A 22,058-nucleotide genomic window follows, 5' to 3' on the forward strand; every position below is an offset into this window, starting at 1 on the left:
CCACTCCCACTGCCAACTTAACTGGGGGTGTGGGAAGGCAGGGGATTCCAGACTCAAGTCAACAGCCTGGAAACCAAACCAACAGTGCCTTTCACATGAGAACAACCAGAATCCCCCATTGGTAGGAGCTGAGCCTCCTTCCCCTGAGCCTGTAATTTGGTATCATTTGGTATCAGTCATATCAGTGTGGGGGCCTAATCCCTGGGGTGCGAGAGTCCATCAGGCTTCCTGGCTGGAGCTGGACTGTCTGATAAAAACCATCTGAGCCTGAATAGCCAAATGTTTGTCTTTGTTCCATTTATCCTGGGGCCCTGGGATTTCTTCTGGAGTGGCTAATGCCCCAGGCTCTTCCTCTGTTTATTTTCTTTGGTTGTTTTCCCATAGCTGATGGATATAGGAAGCAGTTAGCCCATGGCTGGTTGGCTGGAAAAATGTAGGACACAGCCAATTAGAACCAGCCTGTGGAATGCTGGGCTTTGAGGAGTACAAAGAGGAAAAAAGAGAAAACAATTCCCTCAGTGGCCGTCTCTGGTGGCTGATGTTCCATCCCCAAGTTTTTGCTCCTTTGGGTTAAATATTGACTCTTGCTCATTTGAAATGGAAATACTCTTGAGAGCAGCTAATACATGTAATCATTAAACTTAATGATTTTGCTGCTTGCTCAAAAGTTAATGTCTCAAATAAATACCAGGATCCACCTATTTCAAGCAACCAGAACATCTCCCCAAAGGTCTTGCTTCCTCCACTGAATCTTTTATATCCTCTTCCCTCCTTAAAAAGCTCTTCTCTTTCCACCTACTTAACCCAGTGCTGCTCACAATTCAAAGCCCAGCTCAAGGGCCACCCCTCCCACAGAAAGTAAAGTGCACGGTCAGGTACTTTGTCTACTTTGTTTTCTCACATGGCTGGGTGCTCAATAAATATTTTAAAATAAGTGAATAACGGCCAACATTTATGGAATGTATACTAGGTTCAGGAACTCTTCTAAACTTTTTACGTGTTATATTTAATAGAGTATAAAGAAATACTATAATGAAAAGTAAGATACTTTTAGACTGCAAGTGCCTCAAGGATAAATGCATGCCACGTTTATCCCGGGCACTTAATAAGCATTTGTTGAAAGATTGATTGAAGAAAGGAATGCTTGAATCAGAATTTTCTTTTCTTTTCTTTTCTTTTCTTTTTTTTTTTTTTTTTGAGACGGTGTTTCACCCTTGTCGCCCAGGCTGGAGTGCAGTGGTGCTCTCTCAGCTCCCTGCAACATGTGCCTCCTGGGTTCAAGCAATTCTCCTGCCTCAGCCTCCAGAGTAGTTGGGATTACAGGAGCCTGCCACCACACCTGGGTAATTTTTGTATTTGTAGTAGAGATGGGGTTTCACCATGTTGGCCAGGCTGGTTTTGAACTCCTGACCTTAGGTGATCCACCCGCCTTGGCCTCCCAAAGTGCTGGGATTATAGGCGTGAGCCACCACGCTCGGCCTTGAATCAGAATTAATTTGCCTGCTGGGCACAGTGATGGACAAAGCAGCTGGCAGCATCGGATCCCTACACAACAGGTTTTGTTTTGGGGAGGGGAGTGAGTGCAGATGCCTTCTGCTTCACAAATCTGCCCATGGTTGACTCTGTTGCCTTTGGCCTTGGCTTCCCACAGTCCCTGATCCATGCCTGGATGCCTGCACTGATGCTGATGTCAGGATGCAGCAAAGCAAAGGAGCAGGTCTCCTGGGAGAGACTAGTTCTCCAATAAAGAACTCAGGAATGCAGTGGGGTGGCAGGAGCTGGGTTCTGATCTCCGAGGCTGGTCTCTCATTACACTTGAGAGAAACTCGATGACTATGTATGGAATTTTTTCTCCACGGAATGTAAGGGGAAGGGTGTGTCACTGGTCAGAGAAGGTCAGAATGTGCTGTGGGCTAATGGATCTTTATGCCTAATGCGAAATGCCACAAGGGAGGTGTTTGGGGTGGGGATGGGGGTCATCCCATTAGTCATGTAATTAGATTTCTGGATGGAGAGCTTTGGTTCAAGAATCCAAAGTGAAAGAGCAAAACTGACTCAGTAGAGAGTGTGTGCTGGTGCTGGAGGAGGCCTTGGCAGTCCTGCTGTCCAGCAGATGGTCTCAGCCAGTTCCCAGCCTGGTTGGAGGCCAGGCTGCTCCACAGCCCCTTCAAGCTTTCTCCCCAGACCCGTTTGAACGAGTGGCTTCCCTCCTGCCTTGTTTCTGAAGATTCTGGAGAAGATATGAGAGGCTGGAGTGTGGGGCCGGGGCCTAGGACGTTTCCAAGAAAAAGCTTTGATCTCTCTCCTGCCCTCCTGTCCCCAGTCATGGGCAGTGTTAAATCAAGTTTAGCCTAAAGCTGCCTCCCTACATATTTTAAGTTTGGCCTAAAGGTTTCTCTGTACATGGTGAACTATAACAAGTGGAGGTGTTAACAGGCTTTAGCTTACATTTGTGCCAATCACCAAGTTTTGGCCAATGAAATGTAGCCAGCTGTTCAAACTGTGTTCAAATAAGGCTGTTTCTGTACTTGGCTTCCATTTTCTGTACATCACCTTCCTTTTTCTGTCCATAAATTTTCCACTACATGGCTGCTCTGGAGTCTGGGAGCCTACTCTGGCATGGGATGCTGCCTGATTCACGAATTGTTCATTGCTCAATTAAACTCTTTTAAATTTCATTCAGCTGAAGTTTTTCTTTTAACAGCAGATTTCAGGGTTTTGGCCTCATGGTCTCCAAGCAAAGGTCTATGGTCAACAAGTATCACTTGGGGCACCAGGTAATAAAGAGAAATGTGCTCTGAGAAAGGGATGAATGAATGGGCAAATGAATGAAACCTGAAACAGAAGCAGGTCTCACATATCTCATTTCCAGGAGTCTCATGGTTAGGAACAGAAATTCCTAAAACAGGCCGTTTCCAGGCAAACCCCAGATGGTAGAACTTGCTGGTACAATAAGCAGAGTTCATTCTGTACCTACTCCTGAAAGATGTTCCTTTTCCAGAACTTGAGATCCAACCTTCCCCAAATAAGGGCAGTGGACTAATTCACTGAGGTGCTAACTAGTTTTGTGCTCCCTACACCCTCCTCTGCCAGCTCTGTTTTCTTCCTTCCTTCCTTCCTTCCTTCCTTCCTTCCTTCCTTCCTTCCTTCCTTCCTTCCTTCCTTCCTTCCTCTCTCTCTCTCTTTCTTTTCCTCCTTCCTCCCTCCCTCCCTCCCTCCCTCCCTCCCTCCCTCCCTTCCTTCTTGCTTTCTTGCTTTTTGGAGTCTTGCCTTGCCACCCAGGCTAGAGTGCAGTCGCACATTCTTGGCACACTGCAACCTCCATCTCCTGGGTTCATGCAATTCTTCTGCCTCAGCCACCCAAGTAGCTGGGATTACAGGCATGCACCACCACACCTGGCTGATTTTTGTATTTTTAGTAGAGATGGGGTTTCGCCATGTTGGCCAGGCTGGTCTCAAACTCCTGACCTCAAGTGATCCACCGACTTCAGCCTCCCAAAGTGCTGGAATTACAGGTGTGAGCCACCATGCCTGGCTGGCCAGCTCTATTTCTAGCAGAGAGCCAGATCTTTTACAGGAGGAATTTGCAGGACAAAACCAGAATACTTTAAAGTCAATGACTTTATTTTATTATTTATTTATTTATTGAGACAGAGTCTTGCTCTATCACCCAGGCTGGAGTTCAATGGCACGATCTCTGCTCACTGCAACCTCCGCCTCCCGGGTTCAAGCGATTCTCCTGTCTCAGCCTCCTGAGTAGCTGGGATTACAGGTGCCTGCCACCACGCCCGGCTAATTTTTTGTATTTTTAGGAGAGATGGGGTTTCACCATGTTGGCCAGAGTGGTCTTGAACCCTTGACGTCAGGTGATCCACCTGCCTCGGCCTCCCAAAGTGCTGGGATTGCAGGCGTGAGTCACAGCGCCCAGCCTGAAGTCAATGCCTTTAAACTCACTGAAGAAATTTTGAACCTAGTTCAGTGGCTCAGGTTTGTAATCCCAGCTCTTTGGGAGACCGAGGTGGGAGGATCACTTGGGCTCAGGAGTTTGAGACCAGCCTGGGCAACATAGTGAGATCTTGTCTCTTAGAAAAAAAAAAAAAAGACATTTCATTAGATGTCCTGAAGAGGGGAGAGAAAATAGGGAAGATGACTTGGGGATAGAAAGAAAAAAGAAGAGGTTCTGCTGCCCTCCCACCAACTTTCCCTACAATAGGAAGAGGCTAGAGCTCTGCAGAGCCCACTCCTCCTCTCTCCTGGGCAGCACACTAGGGGCAAAGCCTCAGAGGAGAACGGGCCTGGTGATCACAATGGGGCCCAGCACGAGGCCTCCAGACTCAGCCAGGAGTTTCCTGCTCCAGGTGGGTGTGGAGCAGGGCACCTTTGACTTCAAGGGACCACAAAGGCTTGGACAGGGAAGATGTCTGTGGTGACCATGGTGAACTGAAATTGAAGGACTGTCCTCATGTTCGGGGTGTGCAAGAGCCTTTCAGGTCTGTTAATTAGTAATGGCTGAGACTAAATTACCACCATCCCTGTGGGATAGGGATTTGGACTGGTATGTTAATTTGATGTAAATACATTAACATGATATTTCCGGCACACCTCTGTCGTAGGCTGAGATTCACACTCATTATGTGAGGAAACAGCTTCTTGAAACTTTCCCCCCTCTGTCTCAGACTCAGTGATTCTAAGGACCTCTAAGGATCACTTGGGCTCAGTTGAAGCAGGGGACTGAGCAGTTGGCTGGCAGGATGTGGAAGCAGGTCTGCTCTAGGCTCCAGAAAGCCCTCTGGAGGAAGCTTGAGGGTCTGCTTCACCCAAATCCTTCTGCCTCTGCAGGGGACTGGATTTCTCACCACCCTGGACAAGCTAGATGTGGGTCCCTACTGGCCTGGGACGTGGTACCCACTGTGCATAGCTAGGCTGGGTGTCCTGGGACTCCAGGGTGGCTAACCCGGGACTGAGGGAGGTCCCACGATATAAGTATTTCCGGTTTTTATTTTATTTTATTTTATTTTTTAGACAGAGTCTTGCTCTGTCACCCAGGCGGGAGTGCAATGGTGTGATCTCAGCTCCTGCAATCTTTGCCTCCTGGGTTCAAGCAATTCTCCTGCCTCAGCCTCCCAAGTACTGGGACTACAGGCGCCCCCCACCACGCCCAGCTAATTTTTTGTATTTTTAGCAGAGACGGAGGTTTCAACATGTTAGCCAGGATGGTCTCGATCTCCTGACCTTGTGATCCGCCCACCTCGGCCTCCCAAAGTGCTGGGATTACAGGTGTGAGCCACCGCGCCTGGCCTAGTATTTCCATTTTAAAACTGGGTAAGTCTTGCAGAAACGGGGATTAGTTGATCACCTGATCTTGCTGTTGGTTCATTATCCCATCTGTCCCTGGCTTCCAGCGGATGTTCCAAAGTCATCCATCTCAGATGGTGATTGGAAATGGGATAGGAGAATCCCTCCCCTTTTCCCACAACCACCCAGATGGGACAGAAATTCTATGATCTCCCTGGGGAATCCAGAAAGGGAAGAGGGTTGGGGCTGGGACTTGCCAGGTGGTCAAGTGGGAACATATTTGACCCAATGAGTTCATTCCACCTCTGCTGTCACATCCCTGGTAAATCAACAGCTACTGGTTTCTCAGATTTTCTGTCTTACCCAACCAACCCTGGTCTCAGCACCAGGGATCAACCAGAAAAGGAGAGACCTGCGGCTCTTCCCCCTGGTCCTATAATGTCGGTATCTGACAACACCAAGACCAGCCGTTTTGGAGAGAAGTTAGAGGACCTGCAATCTAAGTCAGCAATCTAACTGGGAGGAGCAGAGAGGGACTGGCCTGCAGCAAGGCCCCAAATTGTGTAAGTTTCAGGTTCCAGGAAGCCTGGGTCTGCCCCTGAGAGGAGGCTCCTCACCCATCACACTTAGTAATAGCCCCCAGGGATTCCTGCTCCACAGCACTCCAGGCTGTGCCACAGCTGCTGACCTTGTCTCTCTAAATTCCTCCAGGATGGCCCAGGCCTCCCCAATAAAATGGGGCCCCAGGCGATTGCCCAGGTTTGCCTGGATTCTTGAAAAAGCTTTGATGAGCTCTTGTGCAGAACTTTGCCACATTACTTTTGACTTTCACAGCTCCTTGTGAATTATCGAGGAAAGCAAAGCTAATTAAGCCACTTAATTTAGAACTGAAAGGAGGTTTAAAATTTCCTGCCTGAAAGGAGGTAGGAAATGGTTCCAGGGTGGAGAGGACTGTATATTTCACACAGTATACTTTACTTCCTGGAAACTTTCCCTCCCATCTTGGTTATCCCACAGCATGTTAGCATTTATGCCCTTCACCTTGCATAGCTTCGTGTGTATCTGTGTGTCTAGGTAAATTCACTTATTAGCTTTGCTGAGCGTGACTGTGTGTCAGGTGCAGGGGCAAGGCACTTTCAAAACACAATACCATTTAAGCCTTCCAAACCCAGGGGATGTCGGCACTCTTATTAGGCTCATTTCAGGGATGCAAAAACTGAACCTCAGAATATATTTTGTTGGCAGGGAACAGTGGCTCACGCCTGTAATCCCAGCGCTTTGGGAGGCCGAGGCAGGCAGACCACCTGAGGTCAGGGGTTCAAGACCAGCCTGGCCAACATGGCAAAACCCCGTCTCTACTAAAAATACAAAAGTTAGCTGGGCATGGTGGCGAGTGCCTGTAATTCCAGGTGCCTGGGAGGCTGAGGTAGAAGAATCGCTTGAACCTGGGGGGTGGAGGTTGCAGTGAGCCGAGATCACACCATTGCACTCCAGCCTGGGCGACAGAGTGACTCCGTCTCAAAAACAAGTAAAAAAAAAGGCAATATATTTTGTCATGAGTTGTGTTGGAGTAGAACTCGAATCTTGAGCCTGACCCTGTTCTGCCTCTGTCCTGACTCTCTCTCTCTGTCCAGAGACACACAAATGTACCTGAAAATATTTCATATGTGTATGTCATGCCACCTTTTACTTGGGGACAAGGATTGTGTGGTACAATGTTTCTTTAAAATCTCAGAACGCTGTAGATAACATTCTATAGATTTTATAGATTAAAAAACAACAACAACAACAACAACAACAACAAACTGAGGCAGGTCTAGAGTCACATAGCAAGTTAATCAAAAAGCACTACGTCTAGAATTGTTGCCTTGGGAATTCAATGTGCATACAGCTATGGGTTTGGGAGCTAGCATTAGCTTAGGCTACCAGATGAAGGAATTAATGAAGGGATAAGAATGAATGTATGTGTGAAGAGTGAGTCATTTATGGGTGAGCTGGTTTGAGATCATCACAGTCAGATCCGGCAACAGAAGGTGTCACTGAGCTCCTAAGTGGTGTAAGTTTAACCTCCTGGTTCTCTCCATGCCGAGTCAATTGCCAAGGATCCTGCTGACCTCTTGCCATGAACTTCTCCCCTCTGGACCAATTGTCCCTTGTTGAGGGGATTCCAGGGTGGTATTTACCACCTCTTCAAAAGGAATCAAAGGAAAACAAAACACAATAATCTCAAAAGGGCAAAGATTTTTTTTTCTCCCTTCCTTCTCACCTGCAAAACATGCATACCCCAGCACTATTTGGAGCCAGATACTGCATGACTCAGCTTGCTTCTTTCCCAGGGGCTTTACTGGAGCAAGCTTGAGGAGGAGTAAGTGTAAAAATGCAGTAGGAGATAAAGCTTGGGGGTAGGTGAGAATTTTCTACCATAGTGATGTGAATGGACTGCCCTCTTAGGAGCTCAGAAGAAGTGAAGACGGGAGGCCAAAATCAAATGTACCCTTCCCATCCCTGCCAGTCCCAGCTGGGTGCCGGGCAATAACCTTACTACTCACGTCTGCCTCATTCCAGAGCCCTGGGATGCAGAAGGACTCCAGCAGGTCACTACCACACAGCAGCAGGATCCGCAGCTCTGAGGAAGGGGAACAAAGTTTGCAAAGGGAGTAAGTGAAGGCCTGGGAAGTATTAAACCCTCAGCCTTCTTCCCCTGGTGAATACGTAACTCTCCCACCTCTGGGGCTGTGGGACCCAGTTCTCCCAGGTGCCCCTGCCCCTGAGTGTGTGCAGTGCAGAAACCCCTGCTCACCTCTCCCTCGGGCTCATTTCCAGACCACCTTCCTCCCCTGTGGGAGGAATTATTCATGCAAGGAGAGTAGGGCATAGGGGGTGATGGACTGCCCTGGCTTTCCCAGGACGTGGAACTTTGAGGGCTAAGCCAGGATGGCTTATGATCGTTTTTGTAACAGTGGCTGAGCCAGCTATGCATCTTGTCTAAGGTCTGAGGTACTCTCTTGCTCCCTGTCAGGCTCAAACGTCAACGGAGTTTGGATTCTCTGTTTCTGTGCGTTGTCTGGGGTTTGTCTGCCTGACATGGGAGGGGGTGTGAGGGGACATTGAATGTACCTTGAGGTAGCTGAGTGTATAAAATGTGTCACATGGCCACTATCCCTAGCAAATGGCTTGAGAAGCAAGGCTGAGGCCCCTCCCAGTGCCCGTACTTTTCCTGGCACCCAGGCGCACTTCCTGCTTGTCAGTTGTGTTTCTTCCCTCATTAAGCTCACTCTGAATTATGCCAGTGAGGCCCATTGTTGTTTAAAAGAGGCAGCAAACTGACTCACTTATTAAAACTGGGCAGTGGGGAACAACATTCTGAGAACACCATGAGGAGAGTCCTCGCCCAGGATGTGGCTCAAGGTGGAGCATGGCGTGGCTCCCAGGCTTTGCAGTCGCTGCCATCAAGAGGCCGAGGCTGTTGGGCATCTTGTCTGACAACAGTGAGGCAGCTCTGCACTGAGGGTACCACCAGCCTTCCAGAGACAGCTACCAGCACAGGCCCTGGAGCCCTGAGGCCCAGGCGAGAGACGAGAGAAGCTGCGGGCAGCCCTGCCTGCCTTAGACCCTGTAGCTAATTCTGGGGCCTGACGAGGGCTTTCAGGTGGTAAGCTGTCCCCAGCTGTGGAATGAGTCTCTAGGTGGGACTCCTAAAGCAGTGGGGAGGCCACTGGGCCAATGGTGGGCAATGCCAGCATCTCATGGTCCCAGGGTCAGGGCAGCCTTCCCACCTCAGGGAGTCCCACTGAGGACTGGATTATAACTATGAAATATTCCTGCATCCTGTCTTCTCTCCTGTCTATCATACCTTAGTCTAATGATCTGTTTGTGTGCAGGGATTGTGCTTTATCTTTACAGCCCCAGGGTCTGGCAGAGTCACTGGCATACAGTAGGTGCTCAGACATGTTGAATGGATGAGGCAACAGATGAGCTGACAGCAGAGGTCCTGCAGGCTGCCTTCCGGGCAATCTGGGAGGCATGTGGTGGCTATTGTGGCCTCTGCTCTTGCAGCAGGGGCCACTGGGGGAAATGTTTGCCTGAGTCAGTGGCTCCTCTGTGTTGCGCCATGGGATTTCTGGCCCAACTCTCCAACTGTGGAGAGGAACCACGCTTGGTATTGCAGACTGAGCTTATTTCCGGGATTCTGTTGTTCCTCAGGCCCACTTGGAGCCACCCAGGGTTCTAGGTCAGTTCTCTGTTGGAAGGGCACGTCTCTGTCATTCTGACTGCCTATGCGTTCAGTTAGATCAAGCTTGTCCAACCTATGGCTCGTAGGCCACATGCGGCCCAGGGTGGCTTTGAATGCAGTCTAACATCAATTTGTAAACTTTCTCTTTTTTTTTCTCTTTTTTTGGAGCAGAGTCTCCCTCTGTTACCCAGGCTGGAGTGCAGTTGCATGATCTTGGCTCACTGCAACCTTCGCCTTTCAGGTTCAAGCAAGTATCTTGCCTCAGCCTCCCAAGTAGCTGGGATTACAGGTGCCCACCACCACACCTGGCTAATTTTTGTATTTTTAGTAGAGAGGGGGTTTCACCATGTTGGCCAGGCAGGTCTCGAACTCTGGACCTCAAGTGATCTGCCCACCGTGGCCTCCCAAAGTGCTGGGATTACAGGTATGAGCCACTACACCCAGCATGTAAACTTTCTTAAAACATTATGAGATATTTTTGGCAATTTTTTTTTTTTTTTTTTTGCTCATAAGCTATTGCTAGTGTTAGTGTATTTTATATGTGGTCCAAGATAATTCTTCCTCTTCCAATGTTGCCCAGGGAAGCCAAAAGATTGGACAGCCCTGAATTAGATGGTCATGTTAACAGGGAATGTGCTGGCCCTCAGCTTTCTCTACATCAGTGGTTCTCAACTGAGGGCAATTTTGCAATTGCCAGGGGACATTGGGCAATGTCTGGACATTTTTGGATTTTGGATGTCAGGACTGGAGGGGGAGGGTGGCATGCTACTGGCATCTAGTGGGTGGTGGCTAGGAGTGCTGCTAAACATCCTACAATGCACAAGGAAGCCCCACTCCCCAACACATCTGTTTCCAAATGTCAATTAGTACCAAGGTTAAAAATCCCTGCTTACACAGGCATGAAAATAAACCTCTTTCCTATTCTCAAGCCAGAGATGCACTATCCCAACAAAATATAATATGAGACTTTTATTTTTTAAGCCAAAGCACAAAGAGTTCAAGAGTGGGGTCTCTGCACCTTTTCTTGCAGGACCAGTGCAAACATTTAAGTCACAGACAAGCGGCCCCAGCAGGGCTTGAGATCCCACGTGTGGCCGCTGGAGGGCAGCAGTGACTTCCCCCAGTTTGTCGTATGAGGCTAAGGCAAGTTTCCAGCCCACCAGCCTGTGGCCTAGGACAGCCCTGGAGGAGCAGTCAGCTGTTAGGAGCATGTAAATAGGGTCAACAGGTGCTAATGGAGTTAGGAGAAAATAGCTTTTCCTCCTCATTTAGTGTGCAAGGAAATATCAAAAAAGGGGACATGTGAGCCCCAGGGCCTCACATAGCGCAGGAGTTGGGAGGCAGCATAGCTCCCTTCCAGTTTCTTTGGGTCGGCCTCCTTCCCCAGGTCACTCTGATTCAGGGCCACGAGTCAGAATGCACGTTCTCTGTCCACACTCCCCTCCCAGGAATGCTGGCTATGTGAAGCCCGAGCCCTGCAGCCCATCCCAGTTTCCACTGCACGCAGCCACCACCTGGACCATGCCAGGACCTGAGCCCAATATGACAGCTGTGGTTGCTGAGCTGTCCTTTCTCAGAACCTAGGTGTTCTCCATTCTCTACCCCCACTGTCCCTTCTCCATCACGTGCCGGTAGACCCTCCCTCTCAGCGAGCACAGGGATGTGGAAGGGGACAGGCAGACCCTCAGGGAAACCAGAGGTGAGAGGTCACTCCCCAGCTGCATTTTTGGACCCTGGCGGCTGGCTCACCATAACTCCAGAGCTGCTATGGAGCAAGAAGAGTAAGCAGAAGCCCCTGCCCCTCCCAAGGTAGCCATGAGCTAATGGAAGTGAACACAGCAGTACGCTGTGCAACACTGATCACCACTGTCCTCTCCCAGAGGGGACTCCTTGAGTCAGGGTGGGGAAAGCCTGATCCACCTGCCCTGGGCACTGGGAAGATAAGCAAGGCCATGGTTCAAGCTTGCCACAATACATCTCTGGACTAAGGAAAGAGAAATACACATTGGAATACAATGAGAAGTCCTAAGGCTGCTCTGAGCTCTGCTGGCCAAGAGACTGCGTGGGAAGGCAGCAGGTGATGGCTAGGCTGGAACTGCAGGGAAGTGGAGTGCAGGAGCTTTCAGCCCAGTCCCGGCACCTTCACTCCCATCCTTGCCTGTTGGGTGTTCTGGGGCTACAGAACCTAGAGCCAAATGCTCCTGCCTGTTTCGGGGAGCAACCAGGAAGGTGGGTGCTCCTTCCTGTGGCCTTCAGAGAGTACCTGCTGGTCAATAAAGGATATTAAAATATAGTAAAATAATTAAGAAGTGAGGAGTTTTGAGTATTCATTCCTTTTGTTTTTAATTCAATTTAATTTTAAGTTAATGTAACTTAATTTGTAGTAATGCCTGTATTTAAAACTGGTTCACAAAATTCCTGAAAACTTTACAAATGGTTGTAGGAAACCAACTGAGCCGATTCAGGGACACCACTGCACCTCAGACGAGAGGATGAGACCCAGAGAAGCCCCTTGAAATGAGATCACATCTGCTGGATCTGCAGGAAGAACCAGGTGCTCAGGACAAACCCTGCCTCTCAGGATTGCAGTGGGAGCCCTGACTTCCAGTTCTTGGACAGAAAAGTACCAGGAGGGGATGCTTGGAGGACCTTTTCAGCTGGAAGTTGAAGCCTGAGGGTGTGGACACCAGGCTGCCTTGCCCTAGAGCTCCAGGCATTCCCGATATCCCTGACGCTTCTTGTACCCTGGTGCCTGTGCCAGCTCCAGCTCTATTGTGGTGTCTCCCTGCCCTTTCCCCAGCATCTCCCACTTGTGTGTCTCGCCCATTCTGAAACCCTGGGAAGATTCCAGTGTTCCTATCTGCTTCTCAACTTGCTTGTAGGGGTCATCAACACCTTCCCACCCTGACAGCTGTGTAACCGCCCTCCACTGGCTCGGGCCCGCCCTGGCCTGCTCTGGGATTGGGTTGGGCAGGCAGCCCTCACACACAGTGAAGTGCCTTAGCCTCTGCCCAAGGCTGCAAGGGAGGTGTGGAGGTGGCTTTCAGTCCCCTCTCTATTTCTTCATCTTCAAGCACTGAATGAGGAAGGCGGGGGTGCTCTTCTGCCTCATTTGTGTGCAGTGTCTGTGCTCAAAAGAAGGGTCTTTCCAACTGGTGCCAAAGCTCAAGTTTCATGTTTTTCAGAGGAAGGAGAGGCTCTGAAGGAAAAATCACCAAATGATCCAGTCCTATCTCTTGGGAGCTGGCCGGAGTCCAGTTGAGAGATGTTAAAGGGAGCTAACTATGAATGCATTCTTAGCCTGGGAACGATCCCTCTTCCGAGAGGAGACCCTGCTGCAAAACACTCCCCATGTTTTCAAGCCTCTCCGTTCCCCATGTTGCCTGTCGTGAAGGCAGGGGGCTCCAAATGTCCCCATTTTCTCCACTTTCACAGCCCCACTCACCGATCTCTTCATACCGCATCACCGTGCCCAGATTGGCATTCTCATCTAAGGAGGAAAGAAGGAAGGAAGGGCATTAGGGAACCGGCTTCCTGGTACCCAACACACAGTCTGCCTGAGGGCCTCAGCAGGAGTTATTGGGATGGGGTGGGGTGGGTGCAAGTAGGGGGGTGGTGTGCCACCCTGCACAAGTGACACCTGAGGAGGATGAATGGAGAGCACAGTCAGGCATAAAATAAAAGTCAGGACAGGAAGCTCTCCTCCTGCTCCAGGAGCGGCACTTCACATTGCTGGGGCTTTCAGAATGAGACAGCCTGGCTGGGAGTCAATGATGAACACACACATGCTCATGCTGAGCGCCTTCTGTTGTTTCTGTATTTGAGGGAGCTGGCCACAAGAGCAACATCCTTACAACCTACAGAGATGGCTTTTGGGGTCACAAGAGGTGGCCGGCTCTCAGGGATTACCTGGTTTAGAGAACAAGCACACTCAGGGTGCAGAACTTTTTCACATGGTGGAATGTAGCAAGCGCCTGCAGGAAGATGTGAAAGACTGAGTCTTTGATGTGCTCTTGTGTGTGCAATGCCTGTGTGGGGTAATACGGTGTGCACAAGTATGTGCACACACACAGTCACAGGAATTTGCGGTGGGGGGAATGTGCTTGAGGATCTTTGCTGAAGCAATGAAGGGAGGAGAGATAAAGAAAAGAGACAGGACTGGGAATCAAGTTCCTTAGTTCCTCACCTACAAAGGTGAAACGCTCCACCGGTGGGCGGACACAGCAGATCCGGCTGAGGCTTTCTCCCACCTTCCCCAAGATCTTGGCTATGGGAGAGAGCAAGACAGACAGGGACAGAGTGGGAGAGAACCACTCACAACTGGCATTCATGTCGACCCGCCATTGGGGCCGCTGTAAACATCAGGGTGCATGGATGGGGCAGGAGTGGGGAGCAGGAGGTAGCAGGAGGGTAGAGAGAAAGAACAGAAATATGACAGCACAAATTTCTTCTTCTCATTCACAGTCTGAGGCACACACATTGTGAGCCCTAGACTGGAAGCCATTTTCTGGTTATGTTTATTTCATTGTTGGAAACTTGGAAAATATAAAAGGGGGAAATACATAAAGAGGAAAACTTAAAGCACTCATAATCCCACCCCAAGATATAACTGCTGACAACCTGTTGGTATATTATTTATTTTCTTTCATGTTTTAAATGTGTATTATGCAGGTATGTCTACATAAATTGGATCAGATTTTCCATTTAAAGGCCATATAGGCCGCTGGCTTCTTTCATTTTCTATATCATGAACATTTCTTCCCCAGGTTTGTCCCAAGCCTATCCTTAGCTGCTCCTCCCACTGGGCAGCTACACCCACGTCCAAGAAGACTCAGCAAAGTACATGTTTGGAACCATTTCTGCTGGGCTAAGGCGTTCCTTCCCATGCAGATGGTCTTTAGAATCATCAGACATCCTATTTGGCTGAGAGGGATCTGGTTTTCAACTATCCCTCCGGGCTCCAATCCAGCAAAATTTTCTGAGCCCCCCACATGTAGCTGTATGCAAACTGTGAAATTCTGACTCTTCTTTGTGAATTACCCTGTTTATAATAGACCAATAATATAATAGCTTATCGTCTCCAGGCTTGAAAAGTAATATCAGAATCTGTCTCTTGGAGTTGGCTTGGAAGAAAATTTTAGAGCATGGACCTCGGAGCCTGACAGTACTGAATATGAATTCTAGCTCTTCTACTTTTGAGCTGTGTGACAAATCAGCAAATCACTTTTCTTCTCTGAATCTGTTTTTTATTTGAAATGAGAACATAATGTCTATATCACAGTATTACTGCATTAAATAAGAAAGCAGGTAAAGCACAAGCATCATTGGGCACATAGTCCTAGGTCTGGGGTATGTGTTGGTGCTCTCTGTCACCGGATTGGTGGCTAAGAGTGTGAGGATTCTGGGTGCAGACTGCCTGGGTGTGACTCATGGCCCTGCTTCTTCCTCACTGTGTGACCCTGGGCAAGATCCTTAACCTCCCTAGAAGAGGCAGAGAAAAATGCTCAATTTTGTACATTCAATTCCCAGTTAACACAATTATTTCTTAAAATTCATGTATTTTTTTGAGACAGGGTCTCACTCTGTCTCCCAGCCTGGAGTGCAGTGGCACAATCCCCCACTCCCTGCTACCTCCGCCTCCTGGGCTCAAGAGATCCTCCCACCTCAGCCATCTGAGTAGCTGGGACTACAGGCATGTGCCACCATGCCCGGTTAATTTTTGTTGTTATTATTATTATTATTTGGTAGAGGTGGGGTTTCATCATGTTGCCCAGGCTACTCTCAAACTCCTGGGCTCAAGCTATCCACCCACCTCAGCCTCCTAAAGTGCTGGGATCACAGGCGTGAGCCACCAGGCCCGGCCCTATGTTTATATTTAAATGCAAGAGAAGAGTGCACAACACGACCTGCCTCTCTCTGATTGTGACTGGTTTGCTCTGATGCTCAGTATTCAGGGTTCTCAAAGTATTGTCTGTGGACTAGCAGCATCAGCAGCACCTTGTTAAAAATACAAGTCCTCTTTCCCCTCCCAGACCTACTGAATCAAGTTCTGGATGGATCCCAGCAATCACTATTTTAACAAGCCCTCCACATGATTCTGAGGTTTGGGTACCCCACATCAGTGTTCCCCTACCTGCAGTGGGCTTGGTGGGCACGTTGCTGTTCTGGTAAATGGGCTGGGGGTTCTCGTTTTGTGGCTGTCCAATCACAGGCGTCATGGAAGGTGTGTTGACATTGGAGAGGATGCAGCCAGTCACCCTCTAGGGAGAGGGAGAAGAGTGTTATTAGCCACATGACTTTGAGTCAAAGTTATCTCCAAATGGTTATCTGCTTGTCCATCATGGAGAGGACACCCAGACCTGAGGAAGAGCCCTGGGGATGGTTCTAGACCCAGCTGCATCACGTGGTCACTAGGCTGGCAGGAGCAGCTCAGTGGGAAAAGCATGAGATGTGGTGTTATAATGGGTCCTGGGGCCAAAGTTGGGCTCTGCCTCCTAGCTATGTGAGCTTGGGCAGTTACTTCATCGCTCCTTAACCTCAACTCAGGAGTCTAACCATATACCCGCCTTTTTCAATTGTGGTCGGGTTGCACAGGCAAGCATATGCAAAGTGCCTATGGGGTGCCTGACACATGGCAGGAGCTCCGTCAGCAGCAGGCGATTCTGGAACCTTCTGTGTAACATGAATATCTGCCCTCCCCAAATGTTTCATAGGGCTCAAAGGAGATCATGTCTGCAAAAGGGCTCTGTAAGCTTGGGAAAGGTCATACAAACACAAGGCACGATCACCACCTGCGGCTTCTTCAGGCCAGAGTTGTCAGTAACACAGCCAAGCAAGAGGGAGAGCAGTGCCAGGCAGCACAGGATGTGTTTGTGCTGCGGGAAGCAGGGTGGGTGGGTTCTGAGCACTCTCTCGCCTGCTCAGTGTGAATACACATGCCAGAGCCAAGCGGAAACTCTGTGTGCATTATCCATTGTCCTGAGTTATCTGCCAGGCTACTCCTCGCCAGTGCTGCAGAACACACAGAGCTGATAAGACAGCATTCCTCACAGCTGACCCACTAGCAACCCCACTGGGCCAAGGTGACGGGGAGAGTGGCTGTTGGGCAACAGAGAAACAAAGAATGAATTCCCAATCTGTTTAGCTTCACAAGGACCACTGCTTATCCAAGGTTTCTCTATTCCCAAAAGCCAGTTGCCTGGGTACCCACCACCCACTCTTGCACGCCACCCTTTCTGGATTCGGATTCTGCTGCCAGGGGACCCCCAGGCCCAAGGCTGGGGTGATCTTCTAGGTACCTCTTCCGCAGGCCATCCCGTGGGCAGAGCAGTGTGCGAGTCCTTCTGAGCCCTAGAAGGGCAGGCGTTTGTCTTGTGGGGTAACCTGTCACCTTTGTAAGACTCCTGATAGGAGGAGGTCACATCTGACCACATCTGGGAGCCAGCTGAGGTGGGTACCAGGGGATCTTTTCACCTCTTGGTGGGCTTCTTTTCCCAGCTGTGGCTGGTGGGGTGGAAGGGGTGGTTTGCCTCCATGTATTATTTCACCAGCAGAAAAGAAAACACTGCATTCCTGTTTCCTGACTGGTCTGGTAGCGGAGGAGTTTCTTCTTCTTGCTGCACTGTGGGTTCCATTTGACTTGTTCTATCTCAGAGAAGTAGAAAATGGCTGGCTGCACTCCCTGATTCTGCCCTCGCTAGCCCCCATGGGCTCCTGCGTTCTCAGAGGCCTTGACATTGGAGAGTTGTCCCAAGTCACCTGTAAAGTCATGCATCTATCTCTGCGGCAGTTCTACTCTGCATGCCGGAAACACCTGCCTCATGCTTGCTAGGAGTTTGAAGGCTGAGAGTTCTTAGGAAGCAGCTCTAAGCTCTTACTCCAAGGCAGGGGGGCCGGCAGTGACCTATATTCTTTGCCAGCCTCTGCCCATCGCTGAAACAGCTGGGGCTCCTGGTGGAGCTTCTCTGGCCCAGACTCATACCCTGGGCATGAGTAACACAGGTAGAGTTCAGGAAGCCTGGGCATTTAGACAACAAATGATAACCAGGCTTTCCAGCCAGTATTGCCAGCACTGAGGAATGCCTGCAGGGTCCCCATTCCTCCCTTCTGTCATGGAGCCTGAGGCTTCTGTGTAACCAGAAAGAGCACAGGCCCACAGGTACTTCTCAGGTGACATGTAGTGTGAGAAATAAACTTGTGTGAAGTCACTGAGCTTTTAGGGATGTTTGTCACCACAGCACATCTTTGCCTATCCTGACTGATACACTCTTACACAGTGCCTTTCATTACTGCTATTGTGGAGACCAGCACAGAGGAGCAAGTCAGTGTGGCCCCGAGTCAGCCTCCTTTGAAGGGGACCAGAAGGGTCAGGATGTGTGAGAAGGGTTCTGAAAGCCAAAGGGAAGGGAAATTAGTTTTCTCCAATTGCGTGGGGGAGAAAACAACAGATGGAGAACAGCCAGCTGGTCCTCTCTACCTCACTTGCCCTTGGCTCCCCAGGACAGAGCTCTGAAGCTCCACATCTGTTAAAATAAAGCCTGGCTGTGCAGCTGGTGGAGTGTGGGGTGGTCAGAGGCTGCTCCCCAGGAAGAACATGGTGACAGGCCCTCTGGCAGCAAGGACACAGATGGGACAGAGGCTCTCCCTGTAGGAAGGCAGTGCCAGGTGGACTGCTATCTGGGGCTGTGGAGGGCTCTGCCGCAGAGTCCGTGGAGGTGAGCAGAACTGATTGTTTGCTGTCTTGGTTGGTCAGGCTTCTCGCCATCGGTGGCATTGCTTTTCGTCTTGTCACTGTGGAGTTGATGGGTTGGCATTGATCTGGGAAGGGTGCTTTCTGCACACTCTGGCCAGTGCTGCTGGCTGGTATGGAGGCCATTCTAACCTGGCAACCAGCCCTGAAGTCTCTGCAGCCTGCCCACAGGCACCAGGTTCCAGTGGGGAATACAGAAGCTCTCGCCTATCTGTGTTCACCAAACACTCACTGCGTGTGCTCAGATATGTGGACTCCCCTCTCTGCTCCCTTTTACCCACTAATAAAACAGGCATCAGACACTGTCTGCCCATGGGGCTCTTGTGAGGAGGAATGGGTGGGAATGGGGTGCAATGACTGGCAGGTGTGAAGTGCCAATGGGGCCCCCACAGGCGGGGCACGGGACTTGGCTGCTTGTACCTCCCCTAAGTGCTCCTCTCTTCTCCTGCTTTTCGTTGCCCAGTCTCCTCCTCCCTCACTTTCTGAAGTCCTATCACTGTGGTCTCCTTAATCCCACCTTGAACTTGCTCCCAGCTGATAAAAGCTGCCTACCATACCCAGCAGCAACGCCCCAAATGGGAGGTCAAGACTGAGGGTGGAAGACAGGGAGTAGCGCCTAGTGCTACTCGGGGTTTCTCATTCATTGTTCTTCATGCTGTACACAGGCTGGTCTCTCTCGCAACGGGCAGAGAAATAAGAAGCTGAAAGCAGGTCGAGAGGCCAGCAGCACCCTCTCCTCTCCCTACCTGACTTCTGTGGGTCCAGTACCTCCCCTGCACCCTGGTGGTTCATGCATCCCCAGGCTCAGCCCAGCTCACCTTCATGAGGTCCCGGTGGTGTTCCAACACGCTGCAGGTCGTCTGCCAGGTGTCCTGGTAGCACTCCCAAGGGTCCACCCTAACATCATAGGAAAGAAGTTTCTCTTGGTTTCTGTTCTCATACTCTTTCCTTATTGCTTCCTTCCAAAGATTATAGCTCAGGAAGCATGGAAGGCCTGGCCATACCATGTGCTTAGATCTTGAATCAGATAAAACCCAGGTGTGAAACACTTTTCTGAGCTTCAGTTTCCTCCTTTGTAAAATGAGAGGAGCATGGCATAGGCTTACGAGAAGAGATGCTGGTGCCAGTCTGCCTGGGTTTAATTCTAGCCTCAACTCTTTGCAACTGTGTGGCTTTGGGAAAGTTATGTGATCTCCCAGTGCCTCACCTTCCCCATCTGTAAAATGGGAATAACAACAGTAACGAGCTTACGGTCTTGTTAGAAAGGCTCGGTAAGTTTTATGTGTACAATGCTTAGTACAGCATCTTGCCCCTATTATTACCTACAGAATAAACCTCCTTTGGACCCTTGAGGGTTGTGACAAGGATTAGCTGAGCCAGGCCTTTGTCAAGTGGTGGCCAGGCTGCAAGCCCTCGAAAATCAGTCTTGCCTGCCTCCCTCTGCAGTGAGGTGCTTTATGGGTGTGGAGGTGAGGCATGGCAGGCAGATGAGAGGGCACAGACCCAGCAATGGCCAGCCCCTCTGGGATACTGCTTGTGAAGTAAGCAGGGATCCAGCCCCAGACTGAGGCAGCACTGGGCCTTAATTGCCAACTTAATGATTTTTTTTTTAGACAGAGTCTCGCTCTGTCACCCAGGCTGGAGTGCAGTGGTGAGACCTCGGCTCACTGCAACCTCCACCTCCTGGATTCAAGTGATTCTCCTGCCTCAGCCTCCTGAGTATCTGGGATTATAGGCACATGCCGCCATGCCCAGTTAATTTTTGTATTTTTAGTAGAGATGGGGTTTCACCACATTGGCCAGGCTGGTCTCAAACTCCTGACCTCAGGTGATCCGCCCACCTTGGCCTCCCAAAGTGCTGGAATTACAGGCATGAGCCCCCATGCCCTGCCTTTGCAAACATTTTCTTAGCAGTCGTGCATCCCCTTAACACCACCACCCTACCCCACCACCCCACCTAAAGTGCCCGGAGATGAGATCCCACTAGCAGAAAACCCTTAGAGAGTCAGCTTGCCGTTTGCCCGGAGCCTAGCTCCCCCTAGCCAGGCCCTGTGCCCGGAAGCGCACCTGTGCCAGAGACAAACACTTCATCTGGCTAAATGGGCTCCCAGTGTTAGGCACCCCATCTCAGCCAACCCCCATCTCTAGAGGCAATGCTTAGACTCCCTAGTGATCTCAATTCTCAGGATTCTGATTTTCCAACCTAGAGCAGCCCAGGGAAGGTGGTAGGCACTCAGTAGTTGTTGAATAAATGAGGGAATTATTCCAGAATCTTCTAAACACATCCAAGCAGTAACAGTCTCCTGCCCAGTGATTTCCTCACTGGACCCTTATTCAAGGTCCTCAGCATCCCCAGAAGATCAGGAGTTACAATGCTAAGAGGCTTCATTTCTAATCCTTTCTTCCCTATGGAGATATCAATGTATCATTGCTCAAACCCTTTGATTTCTCTGGGCCTGTTTCTCACCTGAGAAAGAGCAGCTGTCTCTCTACCAAAGCTTTGTCGTTAGGGGGATGAGAAAGTCTGTAAAGGGCATGTGCTTCTCACACAAATCACTGTGCACAAATGGCAAGGATCACTGCTGAATTAGTACTGTCACTTCCCTTCACTGCTCGCATTCCCGCCCACCCTGCTCTTCCCGGGCGAACTCTGCATTCCTCATTCTGAGGTCAGCATCCCGTCACTTCGCCCCTTTCATGGAAACCTCTAGGTGCTGCTTATTTTTCCACAGAGGGGGAAATTACAGCACACATGGCATGCTATTATTTTTTTTAAACATCATCTTCTCATGCAAATTATAATGGTAGGAACTTTGGGGAACATCATTAGCATAATTAGTGGAAGCTTGCTTTAATTACACTGCAAGCTCAGTGGAGGGGTTGGGGTGGAGGTGCCTTCCTAGCAGCACGTCTGGCCAGAAAGGCAGTGAGCAGGAAAACCTCCTAGTGGGTGTGATTTGGTGTGGCTGCCGTTAAGGGCAGACTCGCACCTCTCTCCTGGGGCCAGTGTGGGGCCCTTAGGCAGCCTGAGTTCAGGATTGGGAAATTGCAAAGGCCAGGGAACATTCCCTGAAAGGTAGTGAGGGTTCATGGAAGTTAGTGGGAATGAAAGTGAGAGGCATTTCTGATTTTCTGGTCATGCTTCACCCAAAACCCAGTAATATTTCTGGAAGCTCCAAGAATCACTGCCAGGACTCAGAGATGCCAAAACAGGTGCAACATTCAAGCTCTTTTTTACTTTCATGGGCCTCACAGTTTGGTTCAAAAATAAAGTTACAGGTATCCCTGGAGGTCTACTTATTGCCTCCACAAGGCTAGCATCTTGTCCCTGCCTCCCCATCCTTTCAGGATCCAAATTACTGCTGGAACTCTTCTTTTTTCCCCACCTCACTCCCAGTAAGTCTCCGGGCCATCTGCCTCTGACATCTTCAGGCCAGTCCTACCTGATCCAATCGGAATTCTGGACGGCCAGCTGACACATGATGAGACGGTGCCGGCTTGACACGAGGCCCTGGGAAGCAACAGAGTAATCACTGGGAGACTCCCTCCGTTCCCCACAACATCCTTGGGGTACCAGCCCAAGCCCACCCATTGTTAAGGTGCAGCCTTTTTCCAGTGGTGACAGGGAATGAGGGATGTGACCCCTTTACTTGTCCGTTTGCCACAGGCAGGCCTGGAACAGTGGTGGGGAAAGGAAATGAATAAAGGGTGTGTGGTGTATACCACCCCAACAGGGTCGATAGATGAGCCTCCATTTGCAAAGCAGCCCCTCTGTGCCCT

The 22,058-nt window shown here is 49.9% G+C and overlaps 1 protein-coding gene across 2 annotated transcripts in view; it reads right to left on the minus strand.

Annotated features, from left to right (window-relative positions):
* The window catches only part of NMNAT2 (nicotinamide nucleotide adenylyltransferase 2), a 172,387-nt gene that overhangs the window by 17,559 nt on the left and 132,770 nt on the right, over positions 1-22,058 (minus strand). For both annotated transcript variants that reach the window (XM_010368930.1, XM_010368931.1), the window contains exons 3-8: positions 21,722-21,789; positions 19,097-19,175; positions 15,663-15,789; positions 13,716-13,796; positions 12,975-13,019; positions 7,845-7,921 (exon numbers count right to left, since the gene is read on the minus strand). In XM_010368930.1, coding sequence (XP_010367232.1) covers positions 7,845-7,921; positions 12,975-13,019; positions 13,716-13,796; positions 15,663-15,789; positions 19,097-19,175; positions 21,722-21,789 — 477 coding nt within the window. The remainder of the gene's footprint in view (positions 1-7,844; positions 7,922-12,974; positions 13,020-13,715; positions 13,797-15,662; positions 15,790-19,096; positions 19,176-21,721; positions 21,790-22,058) is intronic.

The sequence above is a fragment of the Rhinopithecus roxellana genome, chromosome 8 (genome assembly GCF_007565055.1).
Source record: "Rhinopithecus roxellana isolate Shanxi Qingling chromosome 8, ASM756505v1, whole genome shotgun sequence".
Classification (NCBI taxonomy): domain Eukaryota; kingdom Metazoa; phylum Chordata; class Mammalia; order Primates; family Cercopithecidae; genus Rhinopithecus; species Rhinopithecus roxellana.